The sequence below is a fragment of the Pseudopipra pipra genome, chromosome 5 (assembly GCF_036250125.1).
Source record: "Pseudopipra pipra isolate bDixPip1 chromosome 5, bDixPip1.hap1, whole genome shotgun sequence".
In the NCBI taxonomy this organism is placed as follows: domain Eukaryota; kingdom Metazoa; phylum Chordata; class Aves; order Passeriformes; family Pipridae; genus Pseudopipra; species Pseudopipra pipra.
The window spans coordinates 49,189,958-49,214,875 of NC_087553.1; the positions used below are offsets into that span (position 1 = coordinate 49,189,958).

The 24,918-nt window shown below is 39.0% G+C and overlaps 1 protein-coding gene across 2 annotated transcripts in view; it reads right to left on the minus strand.

Annotated features, from left to right (window-relative positions):
- Nucleotides 1–1,445: 1,445 nt before the first annotated feature.
- The window catches only part of PPP1R3A (protein phosphatase 1 regulatory subunit 3A), a 29,131-nt gene continuing 5,658 nt past the window's right edge, over nucleotides 1,446–24,918 (minus strand). The window contains exons 2-4 of one of the 2 annotated variants that reach the window (XM_064656002.1): nucleotides 7,290–7,348; nucleotides 7,045–7,181; nucleotides 1,446–4,823 (exon numbers count right to left, since the gene is read on the minus strand). In XM_064656002.1, the coding sequence (XP_064512072.1) occupies nucleotides 2,307–4,823; nucleotides 7,045–7,181; nucleotides 7,290–7,348 (2,713 nt within the window). In that variant the 3' untranslated portion in view covers nucleotides 1,446–2,306. Of the gene's footprint in view, nucleotides 4,824–7,044; nucleotides 7,182–7,289; nucleotides 7,352–24,918 lie in introns of both variants that reach the window. The other variant, XM_064656001.1, reaches the window with a different exon arrangement.

Here is a 24,918-nt window from a genome sequence, read left to right on the forward strand (position 1 = left end):
GAGTTATGTGGCAAATTAGATTGTAGAAGGCTTTTAACTAGCAACTGAAACTAAATATTCTAATTTCTGCCCTGGTGGTTTTAACCATCAGACTGAAATGTGTCCTATGCCCTTGATCTCTCTCCCCTGAGGAGTCTGGTACTTGACTACATGGTGACACTTTCAGCAGGGTGCATCACACAAATGCAGGGTGCTTTCTTCACCTTTTTCTCCCTCTAACTGAGGACCTTGATCCTTCCAGAATATATTAGACACCACTTGAGAGCTTCCACTGTACTGGGAAGTGAAGCAATACCTGATGTCTCTGTCCCAGTGAGGCTGAAATTGTGAATGACTTAGACCAGGGACCTGTCACACTGCAGAGTGAACTACCAAAAGTAAGGCAATGTCATGCATTTTGGAGAAGTGACTATAAATGCCACGAAAAGCCTAGGTTCTTTCAGCATTAGTTGTCTCCAGGTAAAGAAGGGTTTGCGATCATGATTTTGGATTACGCTGATTTAACTTCAATCCTGCTTTAAGTCTAAGCCTAAGCTTTTTATTGGATCCAGCTCCTAATGCCTATTGAATGAATTTCTTTATCTTGATTAATATTTTGCTTGTATATATCTTTGAACATCTAGACACGACCTTCAGTGTCTCTCCTTAATGCCTCTAGTCCATTGCTATAACACATTCATGGATTGCTTCCAAAAGTTGTTAAGGTATCCAGCCATCAGCACACATATCAGCAACAGACCATGTACACATCTGCTCACCCCACTGAATGCACTGTTCCCAGTGCAAAGTTTTACCCCCTGTAGAACAGGAATGTTAAGGTGTCTGCTGTAGCAGAGTGTCCTAACATCCTGAAACATATGAGTAAGTTTTAAATGAACTTTAAAAGATTTATTTAAGAGCTAAGTTAGTGACTAAATAATTTTTCTATCATATAGCTTCAGCCATACGTTGCAATCAAGACTTTCACAGTTGTGGTATTTCACAGTGACAGTAAGTAAAGTGAAACAAACAGAGCTTAAAACCAATTCTTTTCCCTTCTTAAATTCCAGGGCTCCAGTAACATTATGCAGTCTTGGTGCTTCCTTTAACATGCTACCTGTGAAGGCATTTGTGACCATCCTCCGGGAAATGACTGAAGAGCATCATAACCAGTCCTTCCTTTTCCTTCTCGACAAACTTTCGCCATAAGCCTGTGTGGGACACCTGCAATGTTGGAGCAGCAAAGTCACCAGCATGCCTCCCCCACAGGAATCCTGCTGCACAGGATCAATTTGGACTCTCCTTAGGGCAGATACTGCCTTTTCTGCTTCGCCAAAACCACACAAGGAAGCCTCACTGAACACCAGTGTTTTGCCCTGTGTTTTCTCTTGGTGTTTGGTTAGCTCTATGTAGCAAGCCATAGGAAAAAAGCAATAAACCTAATTCAGACATGCTTCACACAATCATAGCGTTCCTTTGTAAAATTTATTTAATGCTTTGTAGATATGCTCAACAACACTGATGAAAAAATGTCATTCAAAGGCTTTGCCTAAAATAACAGTTCTGTGAGATTCTCAGTTGTGTTACATAGTCCTCATTTACAAACACCAAAAACTTTCATGCACCTGAGTGAGTAGTACCAGGCCTGTGGTTGTGGCCTTCAATCTTTACAGAGCGGAAACAGAACATCTATTCTGCTACACATTACATCCTGAAAGTTACATGATGTTACTAAGTCAAAGCCTTACATTTTTCAAACAAGGGTACCACTGGAGCTCTAAGTCAAAATAATGAAATACAAATTTGGAAAAATGTATTAACTTATCAAGAGATGCATTGCTCAGAGCATTGAGAATTACACTAGCAGATTATCAATTGCAATGTCAGTACCAAAATACTGATTTAGATTTTATATTGTTCCTTGTGTTGTTATCTATTACACAGAATCTTAGAAAAAAATTTCCCGGAAAAATATGAAGCTTTACTGCAAAAGAAGTTAAAGCAAGTAAATGGTGGGTTTAAGTACTACAGAGATATGAAGTATTGCTTCTTCAAATCCTGCTAAGAAGCAACAGCTGTACTTCATTTTAACTTGACATGCTTCAGAACTCATACTCATATAGGTATTTAATGATCCAAACATAATGGTCCTGTATAGTTTAATTACTTATATGAAGGCTCAAGTTCATATGTAATCTGTTAAAAAAGATGCTCCTCTGGAAATCTTGCTTTGGTTCTAACAATGAATAAACTCCGTAACAGTGAAAATGCTTTGATGGAATTGGAGATTATTGACCATGGATCCTGAGCACAGCTGACAGTAAATGTTATTTCTTCTTGATAGACTCCTTGTTTCTTCCTCCTTCATGGTATAGCCAAAACAAGGAGAACAGGTAGAGTGCAAGGCAGACCATCAAATCATAGTGGTAGAGTGTTGCAGAAAATAGAAGAAAGAAGAAGAAACAGAATATTTTGAAGGCAATATGTTTTAAACCCAGAGACTCATTAGACAACTTAAGTGCTTCACTCTTCTGGTTAGAAATATCTGCAGAATCAGAAATGTACTGGCTTTCTTTCTGTGAGTCATCAAGATTGTTTAGCATTTTCCTGTCAATTAATAAATGGTCAGATTGAGAGTCTTGTCCTCCACCTTCTTGGGTAGACTTACTAATTAAAACTTCTGGCCTCCATAACTTCTCTTGTTGGAGCTCTGCTTGATGGAAACACTGACCTATATTTCTTCCTCTTCCTTCTCTAGAAATTACTGTATCTGAAGTGGAAGGTACTTCTCCTGTTTCAACTTTGGGAGGGAAGTTTTTATTAACACACGTAATTTCATTTGGTAGATTTAAATTGTACCCTGACTCAGCAGCAACCTTGTCAAAGACTTCGAATTCAAAGTGTCTATACAGGTGCTCCATACCTCCTGCTGCAGTGGACCCTTCAGAATATGCTACTGAAGAGCTTTTAAGATGGTGACTAGGAATAGTGTTTGTACCAGAAGGTGGCATTTTTGTTTCAGCTTTAGCACATAAATGGGAAAGCATACCAACATGGCTTTCTTCCCTATAGAGCTCTTCTGCTTCCTCACTGTATAGATGCTTCTGGGTGCTCAGGGGACATTTAGATACTTCTGAATATAATGCCTGCTGCAAATCTTCTTTTTTTCCTGTATCAGAAACGTTTACTGCTTCTCCTACAGGTAGAATATTGCCTCTGTCTGGTTGTACTTTGGCACATTTTTCCCTGCTATTGCATAGAGACTTCACTTCTCCTTGCCGTGTTTCATGAACGCATGCATTATAAATACCTAAAACTGATTCCTTTTCAAATTCAGTGTCATATAATACACCCACTGTGTTGAGTTGACAAAGAGCATAATGTGAACCATCATTTCTCCCTTCATGTGTATCAAACGCTGTTTCCTTTTCCTCTGTGGGCCTGTCACTTAGTGCAGTCTCTTGAGGTAGCTTAGCAATTACTGCTTTTTCGCTGGCAGACATTTTTTCTGGAGCACTTTCTGATGTTGTTTTAATTATATAAGCTGTACCTGCCTCTGCTTCCTTTGTAATATCCTGCTCAGAGACAGAAGACTTTTCACAACTCTCTGCCTCCTGGCAGGTAAACAACTCTTTTGTGGAAGCTGTGCTCTGAGGTTCCGTGCTCCCTCTTGCTCCCCACTGAACCTTGCTCCCCATTTCTTGCCACCTCTGCTCGGTGGAGTTTGCTTCACTTTCCCTTCCAATCAGTCTCTGTTTATTTGTGTTGTCTGGCTTATCTCTGTCTTTTAACCTCATGAATCCTCTGTTTTCCTGAGTGTCCTCAACTTGCCTCTCATCCCCCCATGTGGCCCTGGGTGTCTGCTTGTTGTTCTCGGCTGGCAGAGGTGTTATGTTCAGGGCTTTGGCATTGTGTTTCCTATGTGACTTGAAAGGCTTGGAAATTTCCTCCTCACCGATTAATGCCAAGTCTGCTATTTCGATGACTTTCTTCTCCTTCTCTGCATCAGTGTTAGAGTTTTTTCCCGACATTTCACCAATTCCTTTTTTTTGCGTATATTGTCTTTGTGTGGAATCTATTGCGACATCAGCATATGCAAAAGTGCTAGCATATAAATCTTCTCTTAAATCTACCTGAACTTTGCTTTCAATCATCTTGATTTTTCCTTCATATTTATCAGCGTCTGATAACAAATCCAGAGTGTGGTGAGACATTTGTGGTGCCTGGTACTCTGGAGCTGGATTAGCATTGCCATCCAGCGTCCTTGCTATGCATGCATTTAATTGCATGGATTCATCATGCTCCGGAGAAATGGTTTCTGGTCTCATTTCACAAGCCCCTTTTGAGACAGCAGGAGCATCCTCACTGATGAATACCTTCTCCATCATCTTACTTCCTGAGGCACTATCTATTTCACCTTTTGAAATATCTGTGTGGCTCTCTCCTTGTCGGCTTGAAACAGTGGCCGTAATACCGATAGCCTCATTCTGCTTTGTCACAGGAAAATCTTTTGTGGATAAAAGGCTCTCACTGGTAACAGTATGTTCCAAAGACCGCTCACCACCATTTACTGAGCCAGCAGTGACTTCCTTCCCTGGTAGCTGACTAATATAATCTGCTACAGAATACTTAAATTTATCTTTTAATTCTCCTCCTATCACTTGTGAAGTGTTTTCGGATGAGGAACTGATAGGCACAGGGTGCAAGTCACTGCTTCTTTCTATACAGGTTAGCTGTTTCACCAATCTTTCAGTTTCACTTGGAAAATTAACTGGTTCTGTGGTGTATAAACTCCTTTCATCTCTGGAAGAGGTACCTCTAGCTTCTGTGAAGTGCTGATTTAACTGAAACAATAGAATAGAAAAGAATGATCAAAAAGTGCTTTGCAAAAACACGCCAAATTAAGGAGGTAGGATTTCATTATGGAAAGTTTTGTTTTCAGTAACAAAGCTTATATGGAAACATGTTCCAAACCATTTGCAAAATTTACATTGGATGTATTTTTTAACATAGGTAATGAGCTTTATGGTGGTGCTGAAAGGAGCAGGAAATAAAATAGCGTTCAGAACCCTCTTGCTTTATTCATGAGTTCAGTTAGCTGCTAATACATTTTATACAAATTAAATCTGAAGAGAATATTCCCTTAAAGGCAGGCTAATTCATTCTCTATACATTTGATTCTAGGTTTGGAGAGATGAAGCCGTGGGGCGAGGGGGTAGGATTGGCACTTAAATGAGGGCATTGATACAGTACATCAATGCCCAGTAATGTATAGTATTGTCCAGTAAAACAAAGACACATTTCACACTGACAAACTCTGTAAGGATTATCTGTGCTTCATTTCTCTCAGGGACCATTTTACAGGCTTCAAACCAGACTGTTTTTAGACAATCTGGTAAGACACGAGTTGGAAATGAGATTAGCAAAGTAAAAGGCCAGAAACTAATCACTCCCCCTCCTAGCTCCCAAATATCATATTGTATTATTCAGCTATGCTGGCTTGTCATTGCACTCTCTTCTCACTTTAGCACAGTCACACTGATAGCACTAGCTGATCAATTAGAGGCTAGATTCTTGGGCACCCCTTTATGCATCTGCACTTGCTGTAGATACCCCCATTACAGTTTCTCTTATTAATATGTTTTCTGCAAAGCCTCTGCAAACTATTAATAGTAAAACGTCACTCAAAGAAAAGTGAGGGAGCTAATGTCTCTGCAAATTCTGTTTTAATGACCCTCTGCCAACCAGTGCTCAAGTGTATTTGAGTTCTTCGGTGATGCCAACTGTCAGGATTTAACAGTGAGATGCCTGTGTTTTTTTCCCCTCCTCATAACTGACATTTGCATGATCTCAATAATTATATGCAAATCTTACGATTTCCCCTTCTTCTCACATAAGGCTCATGTTACTTGTCAACTGCACAGCTGTCTTGTGAGCCAATGCCTGTGCGTTTCAAAGATTTGGTTGTATTTCCATCTATTATAAGCCTTCATTGTTTAATTCATTAAAGAGTGCATAGTGGAAATTAACATCTAAATTATAGCTCCCCCTTCATTTATTGTATGGACAAGTCTGGCAATTGATAAACAAACGGTTATATTCAATCCTGTTTTTTCTAAAAGGGTGGACTGAGAACAACAAGAGATTTTAGAGGTCCTCCTTTCTCTGTTTCACCGTAAAAAACAAAGAGACTGATTTTCAGTCAGTGAAAGGTCTCACAATATGCAACAATTTTCAACTTTTTTAAAGTAAAAGACAAGAAAAAATTATATTCAAATGAGAGGATTTTTTTCTCTATGTCAATGAGAAAAAAAAGAATGCTTCTCATCTACCTTTCCTGTCTGATTCAGCATCCACATTTTCACAGGTGATAGCTATTATAATCTATGATTATGAATCTATGCACCCAAATGATATGAGCTGAGAACAGACACTGAGAATAATAGATTGCTGTATGTGTCTCATTTATTGCCATTTTTTCTTTCATACTGAAAAGTGCAAGGCAAATCATGCACATTCATCCACGCACACAAATCCAAATAGATTGAATGTTCACTGAGTGTGAAATTCATTGTAAAAAATCTAATATCAAATACTGATACATAAAAATCTGCTTATATAAATATATATATACCTATTTTGCTTATACAGCAGGCTACATAGTTATACTTTGAAAAAACTTAAAAGCAAGCAGTAGTATAAGTATAAAAATTTTACCAAATATAAAACCTGTATTTAAGAATATTTCCACCCTAGAGACTAGGAGGGGAGATTTTTTAAATGCTACTCTTCTAATTCCTTCAAACTGTCATTTAGAGCCTCTGGTAAAGAAGTAAAAGGGAGAAGTCATTAATTTAAGACCAGAAAAAGTTGATGCACTATACTGAAATCAAAGCACCTTCTATTGTTGAATCAGTTAGAGATTCAGTGTAAGTACAGACCAAGGCTTTACATTTGTAAATTAGTACATCAGTCAGCTCTGTTAAAAGGGGGCATTTCACCAGCTTTGAAGCGTAAATGGATTCAAATCATTTAATACTGTAGATATAATTGTATAACACTTACCAGCAACTCTAATTCTTTTTCATCATCTTTGTGATCACCCTGCTTGTATTCTGCATTTTTCTCTTTTATATTTTCATTAGCTCGTTCAGTGTCCTTGTCTTCTGCTTGTGAATAAACAATCTCTGGGATGTTTGTGTCTGAAGAGTTAAAAAAAAATAGTTGAATAATTTTTGCGAGGTTGGTTGTTAGACTATTTTTAATTAACATGTGCAGTAAGGAAGAACTAATTAAACCAGGTGTTGTACCTGAAGTCTTTGAGTTATTCCATGTGTCATCATCAGATGTTGCCAATATTTCTTCCTTTCTGCTAAACAAAAAGAAAACTCTTGTGTTATTCTGCAAAAATTATGTTCTAATTCCTCTTAGACTCAAATATAAAGACTGCTATTTAATTACACAAAATTTCCAATGCTGTTTGAAATTCTGAAAATAACAGCTATATAAAATGTAGCTTTTTTTTGAGTGACCTGATATTAAGGCTTGGTCTTAAGAAAGAATTGGCCAAGAAAATGAGAATGTGTTGACCTTCAGATTACATTGCAAAGCTGATGGGTTTTCCCAGGCATTTTTTGAGAAAGCAGCACAAAGGTGATTAGATGGGTCAGTGACAGAAGAGTATAATTTTGGGGTCAGGCAAGGGTCTGGGAGGATATATGTGTTCAAGAGGCCAGGGCTCTCTCTTGCTTGTGTTTTTCAAATATTTGTATATATACAGAGATGGCTGGAAAAAGACATCTTTGTTACCTGAAATAAATCAAAAGATTCTCCCTGCATATGTACAGTATAAATCCTGTTGCTAAGCTATGCCTGGCCAGCAGGAACGAATTCTGCTTCCCTGCAGCAAGTGCAATTTTTTTCTGTTGTTTTGCTGGCTGTGAAAACAAAGGCCAGGTCCAACACAAAAAACACCTACGGAGAGGTGCTTAGTGCCTGCAGTCCTCATCTATATCAATGCAAAGTGATAGCAGTTTGAATTGTGTGCTTATAGGGATCTAACCTTTAGTGCAAAAGGGAAAAAAATGTTAAAATAGTATCACTTGTGTGAAATGTAAATTATTATATCAATCCTAATGACTTCTCTATGAGGAGCGATTTCTTTTTTTGTAGGTTTTAATTTATGCAATTTTCAACTAGCCGTCCACCTGAGTTACTGAAAATTACTTTCTAATTTTCAAATATTAATCTTTTCCCCTTCTATTTTCTCCTGGTGTCTTTCATTTGAATTGATATAACATTAACTCTGCCGCCTAAATGCTTAATTCAGAAAGAGGATGCTAAATTTATACTCTGCTCTGTTAAAAGAAGCTACACTTTGACTGTCACCAACTTTTTAAAATCCACTCTTTATAGGGTTGCCAGACTAAAGCAGACAGAAGCTGGTGCCGGTATACCATTTGATCTCTGACACTGGCCACCATCAGACGCTTCAGGGGAAGATGTAAAGTTCTTGTAGGAAAGTACTTGAAGTAATTTGCACTGCCTCTTAAATTTCCTCTTGGTCATTTTTTGTTAGAAGCTGTCCTTGAAGTGCAAGATTTAATGCTTGCACATTTAATGGTTCTTTTTTACCATTAATTGCAATAATGCTGAATATTCTTGCAATCTGTTTGAATGTCGTGTCACTCTTGAATCCTATATGCATAGCCTCCACACATTTCTCACTCTCCTACTCACACCGTGATGTACTTTCTCCTGTCAGCAGTTGCTATAATCTGAATTTAATCCTGAATTCAGAGCTAGGTCCTTATTTTCAGTAGATCTGTGGAGTTTTTAATGTAAATCATTAGTGCTTATTATTTATACATAGGGTTTTGGGGAGAGCTGTTAATTTGTTTGTTGGGGTTTTTTTACTGTTCAAATGCTCATCTTAGTGTTACATCTAGTTCCCAGTTTTCTTCTGCCCTTCTGCATCTTTTTCACTCACCTGTTTCCATAATCTAGACACCCTGTAGAACAAGGCTTAACCATAAGACAGATGCATTAAAACATTTAGGCGCTAATAGGTGTCTGCAAAAGCCCTTAATGAGGAGCCAAGATATGTAAAACACGTGAACTGAATCATCACCCAAAAATAATAATAATAAAGCCAAATGGGCGCAGCAGGGAATTCTGTTGAATGTAGCTGAATTCTTTGAATGTGGTTGTCTACCTGCAGCATTCAGCAATATGAATGCAACTATTGGAAGGAGGGATGGCATAGTTTGCTGCTAGAAGAGACTCTCATCTACTTCTTAAAGGAATGGAGTTTTTCATTCAAGAAACATTCCCAGAAGAAGGGAAGATTTTGATGCCTATATCTAGCATAATAGTCTACAGGCAGCTGTAGACTATTCATTCAAGATGAAGTGGCACTTTCAGCTTCTGTCACACCCTCATGTGATAAAAATGCTGCACATGCATCCAAAAAATATCCAAATTACCAGGACAAAGAACATTTGGGTAGAAACTGGAGGACAAATTTCTCTACTCCTCATGAAGCTGGATGTAGAAGCTCTTTAGCTTAATTTTAATTCCCTAGAGAAAAAAGAAACTGGATTCTGCCCCCTGTTTCCTATATTCCCTATCCAGTGAATATTTTTGGTTTTGATTAACAAATTTTCAATGTAAAAATACAGACACAGTCTTTGAATAAGATGCTGAGGATGAGTAGCTATTTCCCAAACCTTTAAATGAACAGGTATAAAGATGCTTCAAGTTGGATAATTACAGGTGTGTGCTGGGTTGGTGTTACCTTATCTAGCTTTAGTCTCCTATGCATCTGTATTCAGGCAGTCTTGTCTATCATGCCTATCATCAGTGGTGAGGGATTAACACTTCCAAAAGGAGATGCATTCCCTCTAACATGGGCATCATGAATAAGATGAAGTGACATATCCTTCAGAGGAGCTTCTCTGCCTCTGGACCATAAAGGGAACTTACAGCTTAGGCTGTTATTGAAAGCTGCATGAATCTCACCTTGTAAGTGTAAATTTGAACTGTAATGTAGCTATGGATTTTTAGTGTCTGGGGCTGTAACACTCAATGTATGTGCGACCTGAGCCCCTCAGTTTTAATTTTGCTGTGATTGGAGTTGAATTTTTCCTTAACTCTTGTTCTAGTAGCATCTAGAGCCCTGGTCCACACCTTTCTTTTCACAACTGCAACACAGGTAATAAACAGCAATGATAACACAGTAATTTCTTGAATGTTGCACTGAATTTTATAAAGATTTCTGGTTTATAGCCCATTATTTTTGCACACGTGTCCCACAAATACCTCAGTACAGAGAATTTCAGTGTAACAGGTATTTTCCTTATTTTACTTCTATATCAGAAATATCCATCCTCATAACACTATTTTATTGGAAAATCTAAAATTAACCTAAATTGAGGATGTTGATACTGCAGTGTTTGAGGATCACAAGGAGCATAAAATGATAGTAATTTAAATCACTTCTTCAATTTAAGAAGTGATATGAAGATGTTGAGACTATGAGTGCATGTAATACAGAACAACCTCAAACACATATGTATACCCTAGAGACTGAAACACTTCCCAAAAGCCAATAAAAATTACCCCCTTCATCAAATGAGGGCAATTAGAAGGTATTTGTCTGGTTAGTTTTTCTCCATATTTTTCTGAAATATTCTCCTAGCACACTATCAGAATTCTATGAGCAGATTTTTAAATTAGAATGTTAATTAAGCTTTTGCTTTAGAAATTAATTATCACTTTGTTGTGAAAGGTGGTTTAAATTTGTCTACATTGTGAGAGAAAAAAAAATTGTGTTCTGTTAAAAACCTTTTATTTTTATTTTTGAGTGATCTGGGCATTCCAACAACAGTTAAAGCTAGAAAAAAATCCATGATGTCAGCTGATGCAGTTCTCCTCCAGCATATGTACCTGTAAACCTGCAGAAGCTCTGTTGCTTCTGCTGATTCAGCTGAATGGGGCCCAACTTCATAAAGTACACCAGGAACTTAAGAATTTCTACCAGCTTAAAAAACTGAACAACTTACGATCATATGATTCATTCCTGATAGAATTATCATTCACTTGGACTGAATTATAAAAATAAAAAAGGAATAAAACCAGGTTATCATTGTAATTTGCATTCATTTATGAAGCTCAGGGTCTAGTTAGTAGGACAGAGAGGACTGAAAATTTGATGGACATTGTGTGAAGGAGTTCAGAAGTCAAAAAGTTGCACAAAATTGGCATCCCAGAAAGGAAATGTTAAACTTGAACACTGAAGATGTGAAGACTAGATAGACAATGTATAAGTGATAAGAAAAAAAATAATTAGCCAATAAATATTACTTTGACTTCACAAAGGTTTGGGGTAAACTAAGATATGTCAAGGCTTTCTAAATAGCCTTTTTAAGTTAAATAGGGATTTTTTTTTAGAAGTGAGGTTTGATCAAGATTTCAGATGATCTACGTATAACCCCAGAATCAAGAGACTTCTCCTAAAATTTTCTACCACAGAGTTAGTAGTGGGGTAGAGTCCTATAGGAACAGAGATCTTACAGGACATAACTGATATGAACAGAGATTTAGAAAATTATATTATTTCATCCAGTCTGGGAGCAGAACTTGTTTAAATATGCTCCAGTTAAGAGAAGCAGACAATCTCCAACCCAAATCTGAGAGACCCAAGAGAGGAAAACACATATTGGTTTAAAATCTTTGCTATTCAAATATATCAAATTGATCCTGATACTACTGTAACAGTATTAGAAGAGAAGAAAAAGTAGTAGCTATATTTAGGAAAAAAAGAGAAATAGTGTCAAGGCAACTACAGGCCCAGCTGTCCTCAAAAACTTTTCACAATGGATTTAGAACAAAACTTAAGTGAGAGAAGAAATACAGATAAATAGAAAATGGCATAAAAATGCCAGACTCACCTGATAATATCTGTCTTTGATAAGATTACTACATTTCCCTTGTCTAAAAATCAGTTATCAGGATTTCATTAAAGCATTTGTTGTGCAGCCACATGGGAAATTTATTAATTAAACAGGAGAAGAGGGATATGAATATAAGAGCTGGGTGGTGGAAGAGAGGCTCTCAGTGCCAAGCAGGGTCCCACAAGCTGGGCTGTGTGGAGCTAGCAGGCACCGCTGAGGAATTGGAGAGGACCAGTCATGTAATCAGACTTACTCAGTCATGTTATTACAGACCAAAGCACAAGAAGTCAAAGTTAAATTAAATCCGTGGCAGATAGGAAGTTGGGAGACATGACCAACACAGAGGAGGATTGAAAGAAATAGGTGGCCTGGAGGATCAGGATAATAGATAAGGGATGAAATTCAAAATTATAAAGTGCCAGGTTATACAGTTAGGGACTAGAAAGAGTTTCTGCCACAAAACAATGCCTCAGAAATTGGAAGAAACAGATGAACAAGAAAAATTTGAGTGTTTTTTTAATCAGAAAACATTTCCAGGACGCTGGTGTGAGATGAGCAGGACACTGATATCAAGGTAAACCAAGTTCTATAGTAATGAGTCAGAGAAAGTTTTCCCAGTAATGAAAGATTTACAAGAAATGTTCATGTTGTGGCAGCAGGCACCAATAAGAACTCTTATGGAACACTTGTCTGCAATGTTCAAGAAAGATTGATTCAAATTGGAACAGGTGCAGAAGGGGACTACAAGAAGACTTGCAGGATGAAAAAATCTATATTAACCAAGAAGATAAACTGAGTACTTCTATTTTCAGCATAACAAAATAAAGTCTGAGAGGAGAAAATGTTATTGATATAGCAAAGGGGTAAATACTCAGAAGATAAAATTTTATTAAGCAGCCAGACTATTAATGTAAAATTAATATAAAGAGTTCACAAAAACATTTTTTTATAGAAACTTAAGCTCTGTAAGCATTAGAAGACTATATCCTGTAATTTTTAAGTGCAAATACCAGACACAAGAAACTGAGAAGGTCTCAGTATGGAAACATGGATATATTTTTGTGAACTGGATTATGCAACACGTTTCCAAAGGGATAAGACTTCATGACCCCATAGTCCCAGTCCAGTCCTATTTCAAATGTTCCTGTGCAGCTATAATGCCCTGAGAGTTATGCTTTCAGGACTGCACATTTCACTGTGCAATAGCAGGTGCTTTGGTCTGGTCATAAATAGGTTTGGGACTATAGCCAAAAGCTACTAACTTTTCCATAATGGGTGGTGTTATCATAGCTTGTCATGATTTTAATTCATACACCAATATTTGGCTAAAATTGTGTCTGTATGTTTGGATACCTCACAGCACTGTTCACTTAGTTCTGTGTTATATCCACTTACACTAGATCTTACTATTTAAATCATGAAATATTTATTTTAAAGAATGCAAAAAAAGGCTAAAATAGTTGGATTACAGAGTATGGAAAGAGAAAATGTACCTGTAAAACTCCTGAAATTAATGCAAACTGATCAATTTTATACTATCTTATATTTAAAAGAAATATATATTTTAAAGGAATATATTATTTAATCTGAAATTCAGAGAGGTATGAGGGTGTTGAAGTATTCAAAGAATGTATTTCTTAAATATTTAGTTAAAAATATGTAAAAGGAAAAAAAGTTTTCAAAACAATTTTATTTACAAATCCAGACAGTCTTGGGATCTTGCAGAATCTTTCATACTTCTGATTTTTACTGTAGGTTCAAAATAAATTAAAAAAAAAATCAAAATTCTATCCTCAAATGGAGGTGATTTTTTTTTGCTAACATAACTAACATAAACCTCATAGCAGTTGACTTACTGGAAAACTACATTTAAAATATTGCTCTATTTATACTGTTCCTAAAACAACAGTTGGATAGGGGAGAAAATATTAAATTCATGAGGAGATGGAAATGCCAGGAGGCAAAAGAAAATGGTACTATTTAAAAAAAAAAAAAAGTTAAAACCATAATCTTGATAATCTCATCTCATTATCATGATGAGACAACTACTGAAGACACATCCCATCACACTTCAGGATCTAGATCCAAACCATGTCCTGACCTCTCGGTCTTTGTATGACAACTAAAGGAGTTCGGGAGCCACCAAGAATCTTGATGTGGATTTTCAACGTAAAGACTTTGACTTCTCTTGTGATGTTGTCTCCATGGTTAATTTTATTCTATTTCACTCACTAAATATGTGAACTAAATATTTAATGAGTAAAGATAAACTCACTCCTTGCTTCCATAAGGCTCAGTCCAAAATTCACTATAGGGACAAGTCTCCCACTGATTTAAATTGATGTCTGTGTTATCAGAAGCTGAAGTTATAGTCTTATAATACAATCACTCCCCAGTTTATTATCGCATGCAGTTCTTAGTCTCAAGCCCTTGTGCTGCCAGAGAATTCACATCTGAGCTCAAGAGGGGAGGTGCAGCCCTGGCTCGAAGCCACATTTGTGCCTCCTGGGGCCTTGCATTGCTGTGTCTCAGCATCAACCAGGGTCCATAAGGCGACGTGGAGATGACAAGGAGGCTGAAGATTACCTGCCTATGCACTGCCATAAGAGGTCATATATATTATTTCTCCTCTGGAGAATTTCTAACATGGGAGACTGCCTGCTGGAGGTGTGTCCTACAGCCTCCCCACTGAGCAATGCTTGACCTCTTATTTTAGGCCACCTGAAAACCAAGAGGCCACAAACTGTCTGCAGCAGAGACACATGCAGTGAGACATCTTTAGGTGCAACCACTCACTTTTATGGAGAGAAGCCATTAAGTTCATGCTCAGCTTCCCAAGAGCAAATCAGTACATGTACAGAGGCTTCAGTGCCCAGTAGTGTCTGGTAATGCTGGTCACACTGGAGCCAACCAGGCTGGTGGGCAGTAGGATCTGGCCTCATCGGAAGTTCTACCTGCAAGTTGTATCTGCCCAGGCTCTGAGCTACCTGTGGCTACGGAGGAGAAAGACCCTTGATAAAGCTAAGGAGTGTAATCACTGTTATTGCTGGAGCTGGTGCTTATTTCTGATTTGTTTACCTGCACGTTTTTGTCTAAACGAAGACAGAATATTATTTTTATGAACAGTATGTTCTCATTTGAAATTGACACTAATGAATGCAAGGCTTTTTCCCCCTCTTGTTTGTACCATCAAATTAATTAGCTCTATTGTGACATCAGTATTTTTCTCAAGTAGTTCAAGGCTTGAGCATTTTCCTTTCTTTTTCTAAAGGGCATCTTCAGTGCCCTTTATCCACCATAAGAATCATGCATCACTTGTATTTTTCACAACTAATGCTGTTTATTATAAAAACTGATTGTGATGTGAAGATTGTTATACTGTGTGGCAAATTGCCCAAACAATTACTGTAAATGCATGAGCCATAAACTGTACTGCCAAGGACACTGGTAGGTTAGCTCCTATAAAAGAAACAATTAGAGTCTGAGGTGAAAATAACAGAGATGAGATGACAGTTATTGAAAAGGCAGAACATCCAGTTTAATGTTGTAAATATAGGCTTGTGGATTACACTGATGGTTTTAAAGTGTTCATGACTTATTGAATGGAATAAAGTATTCCATACTTTAGAATGGGGCAATAATTATTATTCCTTTTTAATTGTGATGTCTGATGCATTTGTGAGCAGTTGCTGAGAACATCCCCACATTATACTGATTCTAGTTCTAAATTATCATCCTGCTCCAAGGGTTTGGGTTTTTTTATTATTATTATTTTACTTTTTTAGCATTTTGTTGTTCAGGGTCTGTTCTGAACAAAGTATTTTCTCTTGAGGAACTTGGAGTGCTTAGAGGGTTACAGCAGTAATTATTTCAGTTTCAGCCTACACACTTCACTGCTTTAAATCATCATTAGAAGTTTCATCCCTCAGCAACTCCTGCTGAGACAATCTTAAACTCCTAGAAAAAATTAGATAAGAATAGCTTATCTTTATGACAATTTGTATATAAAGATATTGATAAAAATTTGCCAGAAATTAAGAGAATACATTTTTTTCTTAGGAGTCATCTAAATATAGGAAAAGGGTTTTTATGATTGCTAAAGAATTTCAGTAGTTCAAACCAGATTTGGAACATACGAAGATTAGGGTGCATAAAAAAAAGATATGCACCCTACAAGAGGATGTGTTGCAATAGACTATGGCATACAGAGAGAAAATAAAAGAAAATTGACAATACTGCATAAGAAAATTGAACAGTCCTCTGTTTCTTTAAGACAAGACATAGGGGTAAAAGACAATGAAATAAAATTCAAATATTAGACCCTAGGGAGAGCACTAAACAACTGGACACATAATTATAGCTGTCCCAAAAGGCAAACGTGCTGGGCACATAAAATCAGAACTGGGAAGGGTCTGTCCAGGGTTTGGAGGAGAGGACAAAGCGAGCAGCAGAGCAAGCAGCAAAGGGCAGTCTGTGTCTGCAGCATACGAGAGCTCTGAACTACAGAACCCATTAGTCAGGGCAGGTGGGGAGAGGCTGTAAAATGTCTCTGAAAGTAAGTTGCAAGGAAACTAAGCATGCAGCTGTAACAGTTTTCAGGAAAATTCTCTATGTAATTTTCAGGCTTTTACATACTATTAAGAGAAGCTGATCTTAATGTTAGGTAGGATGTCAGAGCTGTGTTGGACGTTGAAGGTGCTACAGTGAAGTTCAGAGTGGTGTTGGGGAGCAGAGCTTGGGAGGTGGCTGGGCTGTGGGCCTGGGCACTGGCTGTGTCCTCAGACTGAAACACCTGCCTCCTACCAAAACTCAGTGTAGAGTCCCGGGAACTAGACCTTACTTAGATACAGCAGAAATCAACAGCTGCACTAATCACAGACAGACCAGGCCAGCACAGAGCAGTGTGAGCGAGGTGCAGAGGTCTGTGCAAAACAGAGGACATCTGAAACTCAGCCAGTATCATTCCTCGTTCTGGGCTCCTAATACACCCTCCTGAATTTCTACTTGTCAGTTGGCTTTACCTGAAAATATGGCCAATTCCTCCCTAAAGGCATTTTGACTTCAAATGACCTCTCCTTGTGGAGATGCCATGTTACACATAACATTATTATTACATGTTGCATGTGGCAATACCATGGCCTTCTGTTTTTATGGGTTTTTTTCCAGGAGGTCTTTAGAAAATAGAAGCATAACGGAAAAATAATTTAGTGTAAACAATGCAGAAAACAATAATTTAAATTATAGACCACACAGGTAAAGATTCAGAAGCAAAAACTGCAGAGAAAATCAACATCTATAATTGAATAGCTGTGCAAACATTAAGTAGAAATTACTGAATAATATTTTAAAATATTATGCCATTACAACTGATCCTATTAGAATGAAGTTGTATGTAAATCGGAGCCCTTATTATAACTCTAGGAAAGATTGATTTTCTTATATGACCTTCAACTACCGGCAGTGTTAGAGAAGGCTCAATCTAGTTCTTAGTAAATAGGTGTCACCAAACAAACAGGACTGACACTAATTAGCTCCCTTGTTGATAGTCAGGAAACAGAGGACAGAGGCAGAAGACGGAGTGGCCCACTCATTATCAGAGCAGTAGGTGAGGACATCGCTGGCTGGCATGTCAATGGAGGTTTGCACTGCAGCTGCCATTTTGAAACTAGGCTGAGAATAGAAGGCTGCGTTATCAGGAGAGTCAGTCAAGCAAACTTCACAAGCATTTTGCATGAAAACAGAGCCACAAAGAACCTGTACTTAAATGTTTGAAATTTGAGGAAGACTATTAACTTGTGGTATTTCTCCACCTTGAGGAAATAGTCCTTAGTTTTGGTCATCTCACCTAAAAAAAGGGGCTGGCACCAGAAGAAAAAAGGTGGGGCTTCAAAATGATCGTAAAGAACTGTTAGTAGCTTCTGCACAAGGAGAAATCAGAAAAGAAGTTTGGAAAGTGAAGTGGAAAAAGATGCTCAGAATAAGCAGTATATGGTATGATGATTAATAGTATCAAGGGGGGACAATTGATCAAGAGAGCAGCTGTAAGGGAATTTGAGTGTTTTTTCTGAAAAGATAATTCCCAGTAGGATTCAGGCAATGTTTGTAATAAACCTATTTTTATTAAGATTATTGGATTGGTGCTATCCAGGGGATTATATTTTCCAATTACTAATATTTTCATTTTTCAGTCTTCGTTTATGATTGAAGCAGGGACATAGGTGGCACAGAACAAAATGCATTGGCTTGACTTGAGATGAGAATAATCATAGCCTCAAAGCAAACAAAGTCCCAAGAAATTAGTCTTTATTTTCTAGCTCATTAAAAAAGACCTTGAGTTTTAATGGCAAAACATTAATACAATTTTTATTATTTTTTTTTTTAAATACAGATGTATATCTGTCCATTAGAAGATTTTAGTGCCATACAATCTGAACTAGGAGCCCAACACCAATTTGGTGCCAGGCTCAAACCTTTAATATAACACTGTCTATCCCCAAATCTCATAACTATAGATATGAAGACTATAGAAAAAAATCATTGCAAAATAAGAGTTATACCTCAAATTAAGCTATAGCAATTATAAACAGGAACACTGCCACTTTCTTCATATCATTTTGTAGCTCTGTCATGATTGCTGTGCCTTATTGCAGTATCCATGCAGCAATGTTGAAAAGAAACCAGTTCAGAAGTCCTGTTACACAGTTGTTTTATATGTGGGTTAGTCAGAAAACTGAGTAAGTCCTTTTACAGAATGGACCAAGTATTTCAGAAAGAGAGAATCTCTTTCAAAAAGATCCTCCTGGGCAGGGTTAGCAGGTCTATTGACAGCTCCATTGTGAATTAGTACAGCAGCACCCTACTACTGGGATTCCTATTTCCAGGACCAAGATATTAAAAGAGAGGAAAAGGTGAATCAGGAGTCACATTTTCTTAGGACTAGGTTTGGCCTAAGATCAGAGGATATGCTTCTTAGGTTGGTATTTTTCTGGAAGGGGTATGATCAAATATCAAAATGATTTTGTAGAGAGGAGATGGGGGTAGTGTTCCTCTGTTCTTCTCTTGCTTCTTTCTCACACTGCTTTAGAAGATGGAAGGAGAGAAACTCTCAAGTTGTGTCTGTTTTGTCTAGATCTGAGATGAAAAAGACCGTAACCAAAGTGGCTCCTGGTCTTTTTCTGGATCTCACAGAGGAAGAACAGAGAAGGAGCAGTCTTCTCCCAGGATGTCAGAAGAGAGTATATTTCCTAGAGACTGACTGCACGAGGCTGAGGCAGGAATGCAAGAAGGTGACAAATGCCTTAAAGAGGCAGATGGACAGATGGCAGTCAGGTGAGACTAAGACACATAAACCACCCTTGGGGAGGAGAACAGAACAGATGACAACAAAAAAACCCTTGGAGTTATTCTTGAGAAAGGGCAACTCTGATCTGAATCTTGGAAAGCAATTGTAAATTCAGTATCTCAATAAGATAAAGCTCCCAGGTGTTATCACCATGAGAGACTTTTATAACCTTTTTTTGTTTTTCACATGTTTAGTACCACACAGCAAGAAGGCAGTTGTGTGATAGATCTCAATATTTCCATCAAGAAGACATGGAATATAACCCAGGAGATACTGGTTCAGACTTAGTGGGGTAGATTTAGACACTGACAAACTCCTCAACCCTCTACCCCAACATGAAGCTGATGTAGTCTCCATCACGGAAATGTGGTGGGATGACTCGCATGACTGGAGTGCTGCCATGGATGGCTACAAGCTCTTCAGAAGGGACAGGCAAGGTAGGAGAGGTGGAGGGGTGGCTCTATATGTCAGAGATACTCTTGACTCTGTAGAACTCGAGGTCGGTAATGATAAGGTTGAGTATCTGAGGACCAGAATCAGGGGTAAGGCCAACAAGGCTGACATCCTGGTGGGAGTCTGTTATGGACCACCCAATCAGGATGATGAGGGTGACAAATTATTCTACAAACAGCTGGCATATGTCTCATAGTCACCAGACCTTGTTCTTGTGGGCTACTTTAACCTGCCAGATGTCTGCTGGGAACTCCACACAGTGGACAAGAGGCAGTCTAGGAGATTCCTAGAGTGCATAGAAGATAATTTCCTGCTGCAGCTGGTAAATGTGCTTACCAGGTGTGGGGTCCTGCTAGACCTGCTGTTCACAAACAGAGAGGGGCTGGTGGGAGATGTGGTGGTCGGAGGCTGTCTGGGGCACAGTGACCATGAAATGACAGTTTTCAATACTCAGGGATGCAAAGAGGGCCATCAATAAAACTTCTACCCTGGACTTCCACGGGGCAGATTTCAGCCTACTCAGAAGACTGGTTCAGAGGGTACCTTGGGAAACAGCCCTTGAAAACAAAGGGGTCCAGGAAGGATGGACATGCTTCAAGAAGCAAGTCTTGAATGCATAGGCTGCCCAAGCATGCCAAAAGGCGAGCCAGTGGGGAAGACGACCAGCCTGGCTGAACACGGAAATTTTAAAGGAAATTAGGGGAAAAAAGAGATCTTACTGACTATGAAAAAAAGGGCTGGATACTCATGAAGAGTTTAGGAATATAGTTAGGTCATGTAGAAAGAAAATTAGAGAGACAAAGGCAAAACTTGAACCCAATCTAGCCAGTTCTGTTAGGGATAACAAGAAGTGTTTCTACAAATATATCAATAGCAAAAGGAGGGTCAAGGAAAACCTCCACTCTTTGTTAGACATGAGGTGGAACATAGTCACCAAAGTGGAGGAAAAGGCTGAGGTATTTAACACCTTCTTTACCTCAGTTTTCAACAGTAAGACAGGTTGTCCTCAGGACAACCAGCCTCTGGAACTGGTAGACAGGGACAGGAAGCTGAATTGCCCCCCTGTAATCCAGGAGGAAACAGTCAGCAACCTGCTGAGCCACTTGGATCCTCACAAGTCTATGGAACCAGATGGGATCCATCCTAGGGTGATGAGAGAGCTGGTAGAAGAGCTCGCCGAGCTGCTCTCCATCATTTACCAACAGTCCTGGCTCACTGGGGAGGTCCCAGATGACTGGAAGTTGGCAAATGTCATGCCAATCCACAAAAAGGGCTGCAAGGAGGACCCGAGAAACTACAGGCCTGTCAGCCTGACCTCAGTGCCCGGCAAGGTTATGGAGCAGATCATCCTGAGTGCAATCACACAACACCTACAGGATGGACAAGGGATCAGACCCAGCCAGTATGGGTTTAGGAAGGGCAGGTCCTGTCTGACCAATCTGATCTCTTTTTATGATCAGGTGACCCACCTGGTGGGTGAGGGGAAGGCTGTGGATGTGGTCTACCTGGACTTCAGCAAAGCCTTTGACACCGTCTCCCATGGCATTCTCCTGAAAAACTGGCAGCCCATGGCTTGGACAGGGGGACTCTCTGCTGGGTTAGGAACTGGCTGGAGGGCCGAGCCCAGAGAGTGGTGGGGAACGGTGCTGCATCCAGTTGGCAGCCAGTCACTAGTGGTGTCCCCCAGGGATCAGTGTTGGGTCCAGTTCTATTTAATATCTTTATTGATGATCTGGATGAGGGGATTGAGCGTACCATTAGCAAATTTGCAGATGATACCAAGTTGCGGTGGAGTGTTGATCTGCTGGAAGGCAGGAGGGCACTTCAGAGGGACCTGAACAAGCTGGAGAGAGAGTCTCATTCCAGTAGGATGAGGTTCAACAAGGCCAAGTGCCGAGTCCTGCACTTTGGCCACAACAACCCCATGCAGCACTACAGGCTAGGGACAGAGTGGCTGGAAAGCAGCCTGGGAGTTTGGATTGACAGGAATCTGAACGTAAGCCAGCAGTGTGCCTAGATGGCCAAGAAGGCCAATGGCATCCTGGCCTGGATCAGGAACAGTGTTGCCAGCAGGACATGGGAATTGATTCTTCCCCTGTACTCAGCGCTGGTGAGGCCACACCTGGAGTACTTTGTCCAGTTCTGGGCCCCTCAGTTCAGGAAGGATATTGAGGTGCTGGAGCAGGTCCAGAGAAGAGCAACAAGGCTGGTGAAGAGACTGGAGCACAAGTCCTGTGAGGAGAGGCTGAGGGAGCTGGGGCTGTTCAACCCAGAGAAGAGGATGCTCAGGGGAGATCTCATCACTCTCTACAACTCCCTGAAAGGAGGTTGTAGCCAGGTGGGCATCGGTCTCTTCTCCCAGGCAACCAGCAGCAGGACAAGAGGGCATGGTCTTAAGCTGTGCCAGGGAAGGTTTAGGTTGGATATTAGGAAAAAATCTTTTACATAGAGGGTAATCAGGCATTGGAATGGGCTGCCCAGGGAGGTGGTGGATTCACTGTCCCAGGAGGTTTTTCAGATGAGACTGGATGTAGCACTTAGAGCCATGGTCTAGTAACCACAGCGGTAGTGGATCAAGGGTTGAACTTGATGATCTCAGAGGTCTTTTCCAACCTGGTTGATTCTGTGATTCTGTGACTCGGTCTTAAAACATCTTATGCTTGTTGTCCAGTATCCATAAACATTGCAGGGACAATAACTGTGCATCAGAACAAAATGTAAATGCAAATCCACTTGGTGCACCTAGCAGCAAGGTAAGAAAAACCTGCCAGCTTTACCTAGTTCACATTCAGTTGTGCCTGTCAGGACTGCAGTTAGTAACCAACAGTAATAAATCTTCAGGTTTAGTGCTAGAGTATCAGCTGGTTTCACAAATCAGGAGGAGAGTGGAGAAACACTCGGAAAACCAAGCCCCTATTATCCTTTGGCATATCAACTAATATTTTTTTATATGTGTCACTGAAGTTCCAGGGATCAAATAGCCACTTCTAACATGCTCCCATGGTGTTTAAAAGGTCTTAGCCCTTCCTTTGCCCTAAGGCAGGGACTGCATTTAACTTACAAAATATTTATTTGGACCATTCTTTTTGCCTTTAGTAGCTGAGAAGATAGTCCACATTTTATCTTAAAAATATGATGGGCAATAGGTTCTCTGGATTTACACTGCAGCTAAATCAATTGCTTCAATTTCAGACCTGTGGTGCTGGGACTAGATCATGGCTTAAAGCTCAGAATAAGCATAAACAGCTCAAATGACACTGGTAGTGAATGCAATGATTAAATATGGCTCCAGTGCTCTCAGTTAATGTCACACTAACTTTAAACATCTTTTCAAGACTAACATTTAGCCAGGTCAAGGTGAACGCAATGGAACAATTTTTTTTTCCAACTGAACATTTGTGAACTGAAATACCTGAATGGTGGACAGGAGAGAGTTTTGAAATGGGTATTTACATCCTGGTTCAGTTTGCAAAATAGATACCTCCCTAAACAAAAGAATCATTGAACATACAGGAGTTCCTTTAGCAATATATTTCTGTTTGTCCAAAGGTCCTTAACCAGCGATCTGAAAGAGTGTGGAAATAAGCTCTGGTCCTGTAAATATTAACATTCAATGATACTTTTACACATGCAGAGTTCTAAAAAGTTCAGTGAGATTTCTGATGTTCATTAAATTATTTATTGTGCCTATTGCAGGATCAAGCCAGTTGCTGAAATAAAAAGTTCTAAAAGTCAGTTGTAATAGTGTTACAGTATTGGCATATTTAAATAAGCTGATGAAATTGTAGCAACTGAAAAAAGTCTTACAAGTGTAAAGCCAAGCAATACATGTATAATGACAAGTACTTATCACATGGTTGAGAGATGACACTCAGATTACAAAGTACCGATTTTATACAGTTTCTACATGGATTTTACAAGCTTTATAACAACCAATATATCCCACCTATGAGAGCACAGATTTCTGTTCTATAGCACAGTTGAGAGCAATTTCTAAGGTAGGTCACGGAAGTGAATGAGAAACCACTGATACTATTAGAGTTCCAGAGTAAATACTATGCTAAGATTGCCAATACAGCAACAAGCTATTTTCATTTGTTGTTCCCCAAAATTTTAAAAGCTTCTTTTAATATTTCTAGTGCAATAAATGGATGGCACATGAATAGCACAGTTCACAATCACCAAAAGCAAAAATGTGATAGGTTTTCAGTCTTCAGGTACTCTCCAATTAGGGGACCACAGGTATAGGAAGCATATGTCTACTTGTCAGTGCATGCCATTCTCATGCATATCTTCCACCTGTTTCTTTAATGCTTCTGTGGTAGCATTCAAAGCCTGAAGCCATTAACTTAGATATCTATCTTTAGGATCTTTAATAAGTTTCATATTTCAAGTAGTAAGTATGCCTGGATTTTGAAATATTATGATTAAACAGACAGAAAAAAAAAATTAAGCGTAGTTTCTGGCTAAGTAGGATTGTTCCCTATAGAATATTTTTCGAGTGGTTTATCTTAGCTTATTTTAAATTACTTTGGAGAGTAAGGCTGCAGCAATTTCCTTAAAAGATAACTCTAGAGTTGCTATTAAGAAGCATTCCTAATACTCAGCCTCAGATCTACAGCTTGTTTTTACCCCACTTCTCTGAATTTTAGAGCACCTTAAATAATTACCCTGTGTCCCTGATAATCATGGTATTCAAGCACCTAGAGAAGTCTTTTTTTTTTGTGCCAGTCCTACCTCCTTGTGCAACTGACAAAGACTGGCAATGACCACGAGACAAGACAAGGGCTGGGAACATGGAGAGAGGAGTGCTGCTTTTAGCTGGCACCCTGTGAATGGATAGCTTCTCTAGCAGCTGCTCTCCTGGTAAAAACAGTGACTGCAGTCACTTTCTAATAATAGCAATAAACTTTAGCCAAATCCCATATCTGTGTGTTGGTCAGGCTGTAACTCGTGACTTAAAATGCCAGACACAACCTTGAGATTAAATAGAGATACACAAAGATCTGTGTTTTAACACCTTTTCTGCTCTTCTTTCCCTGTTCTGATTGTGGTGAACAACAACCAAAAGAACAAGGATTAAAACGGAACATAATTTAAATGCCATATTTTAAATGACCTAGCCGGGAATAATACGGTTGTTCCTCATAGCAAAATGCATGAGTAGCTATTTCCAAACATCTTCCTTAG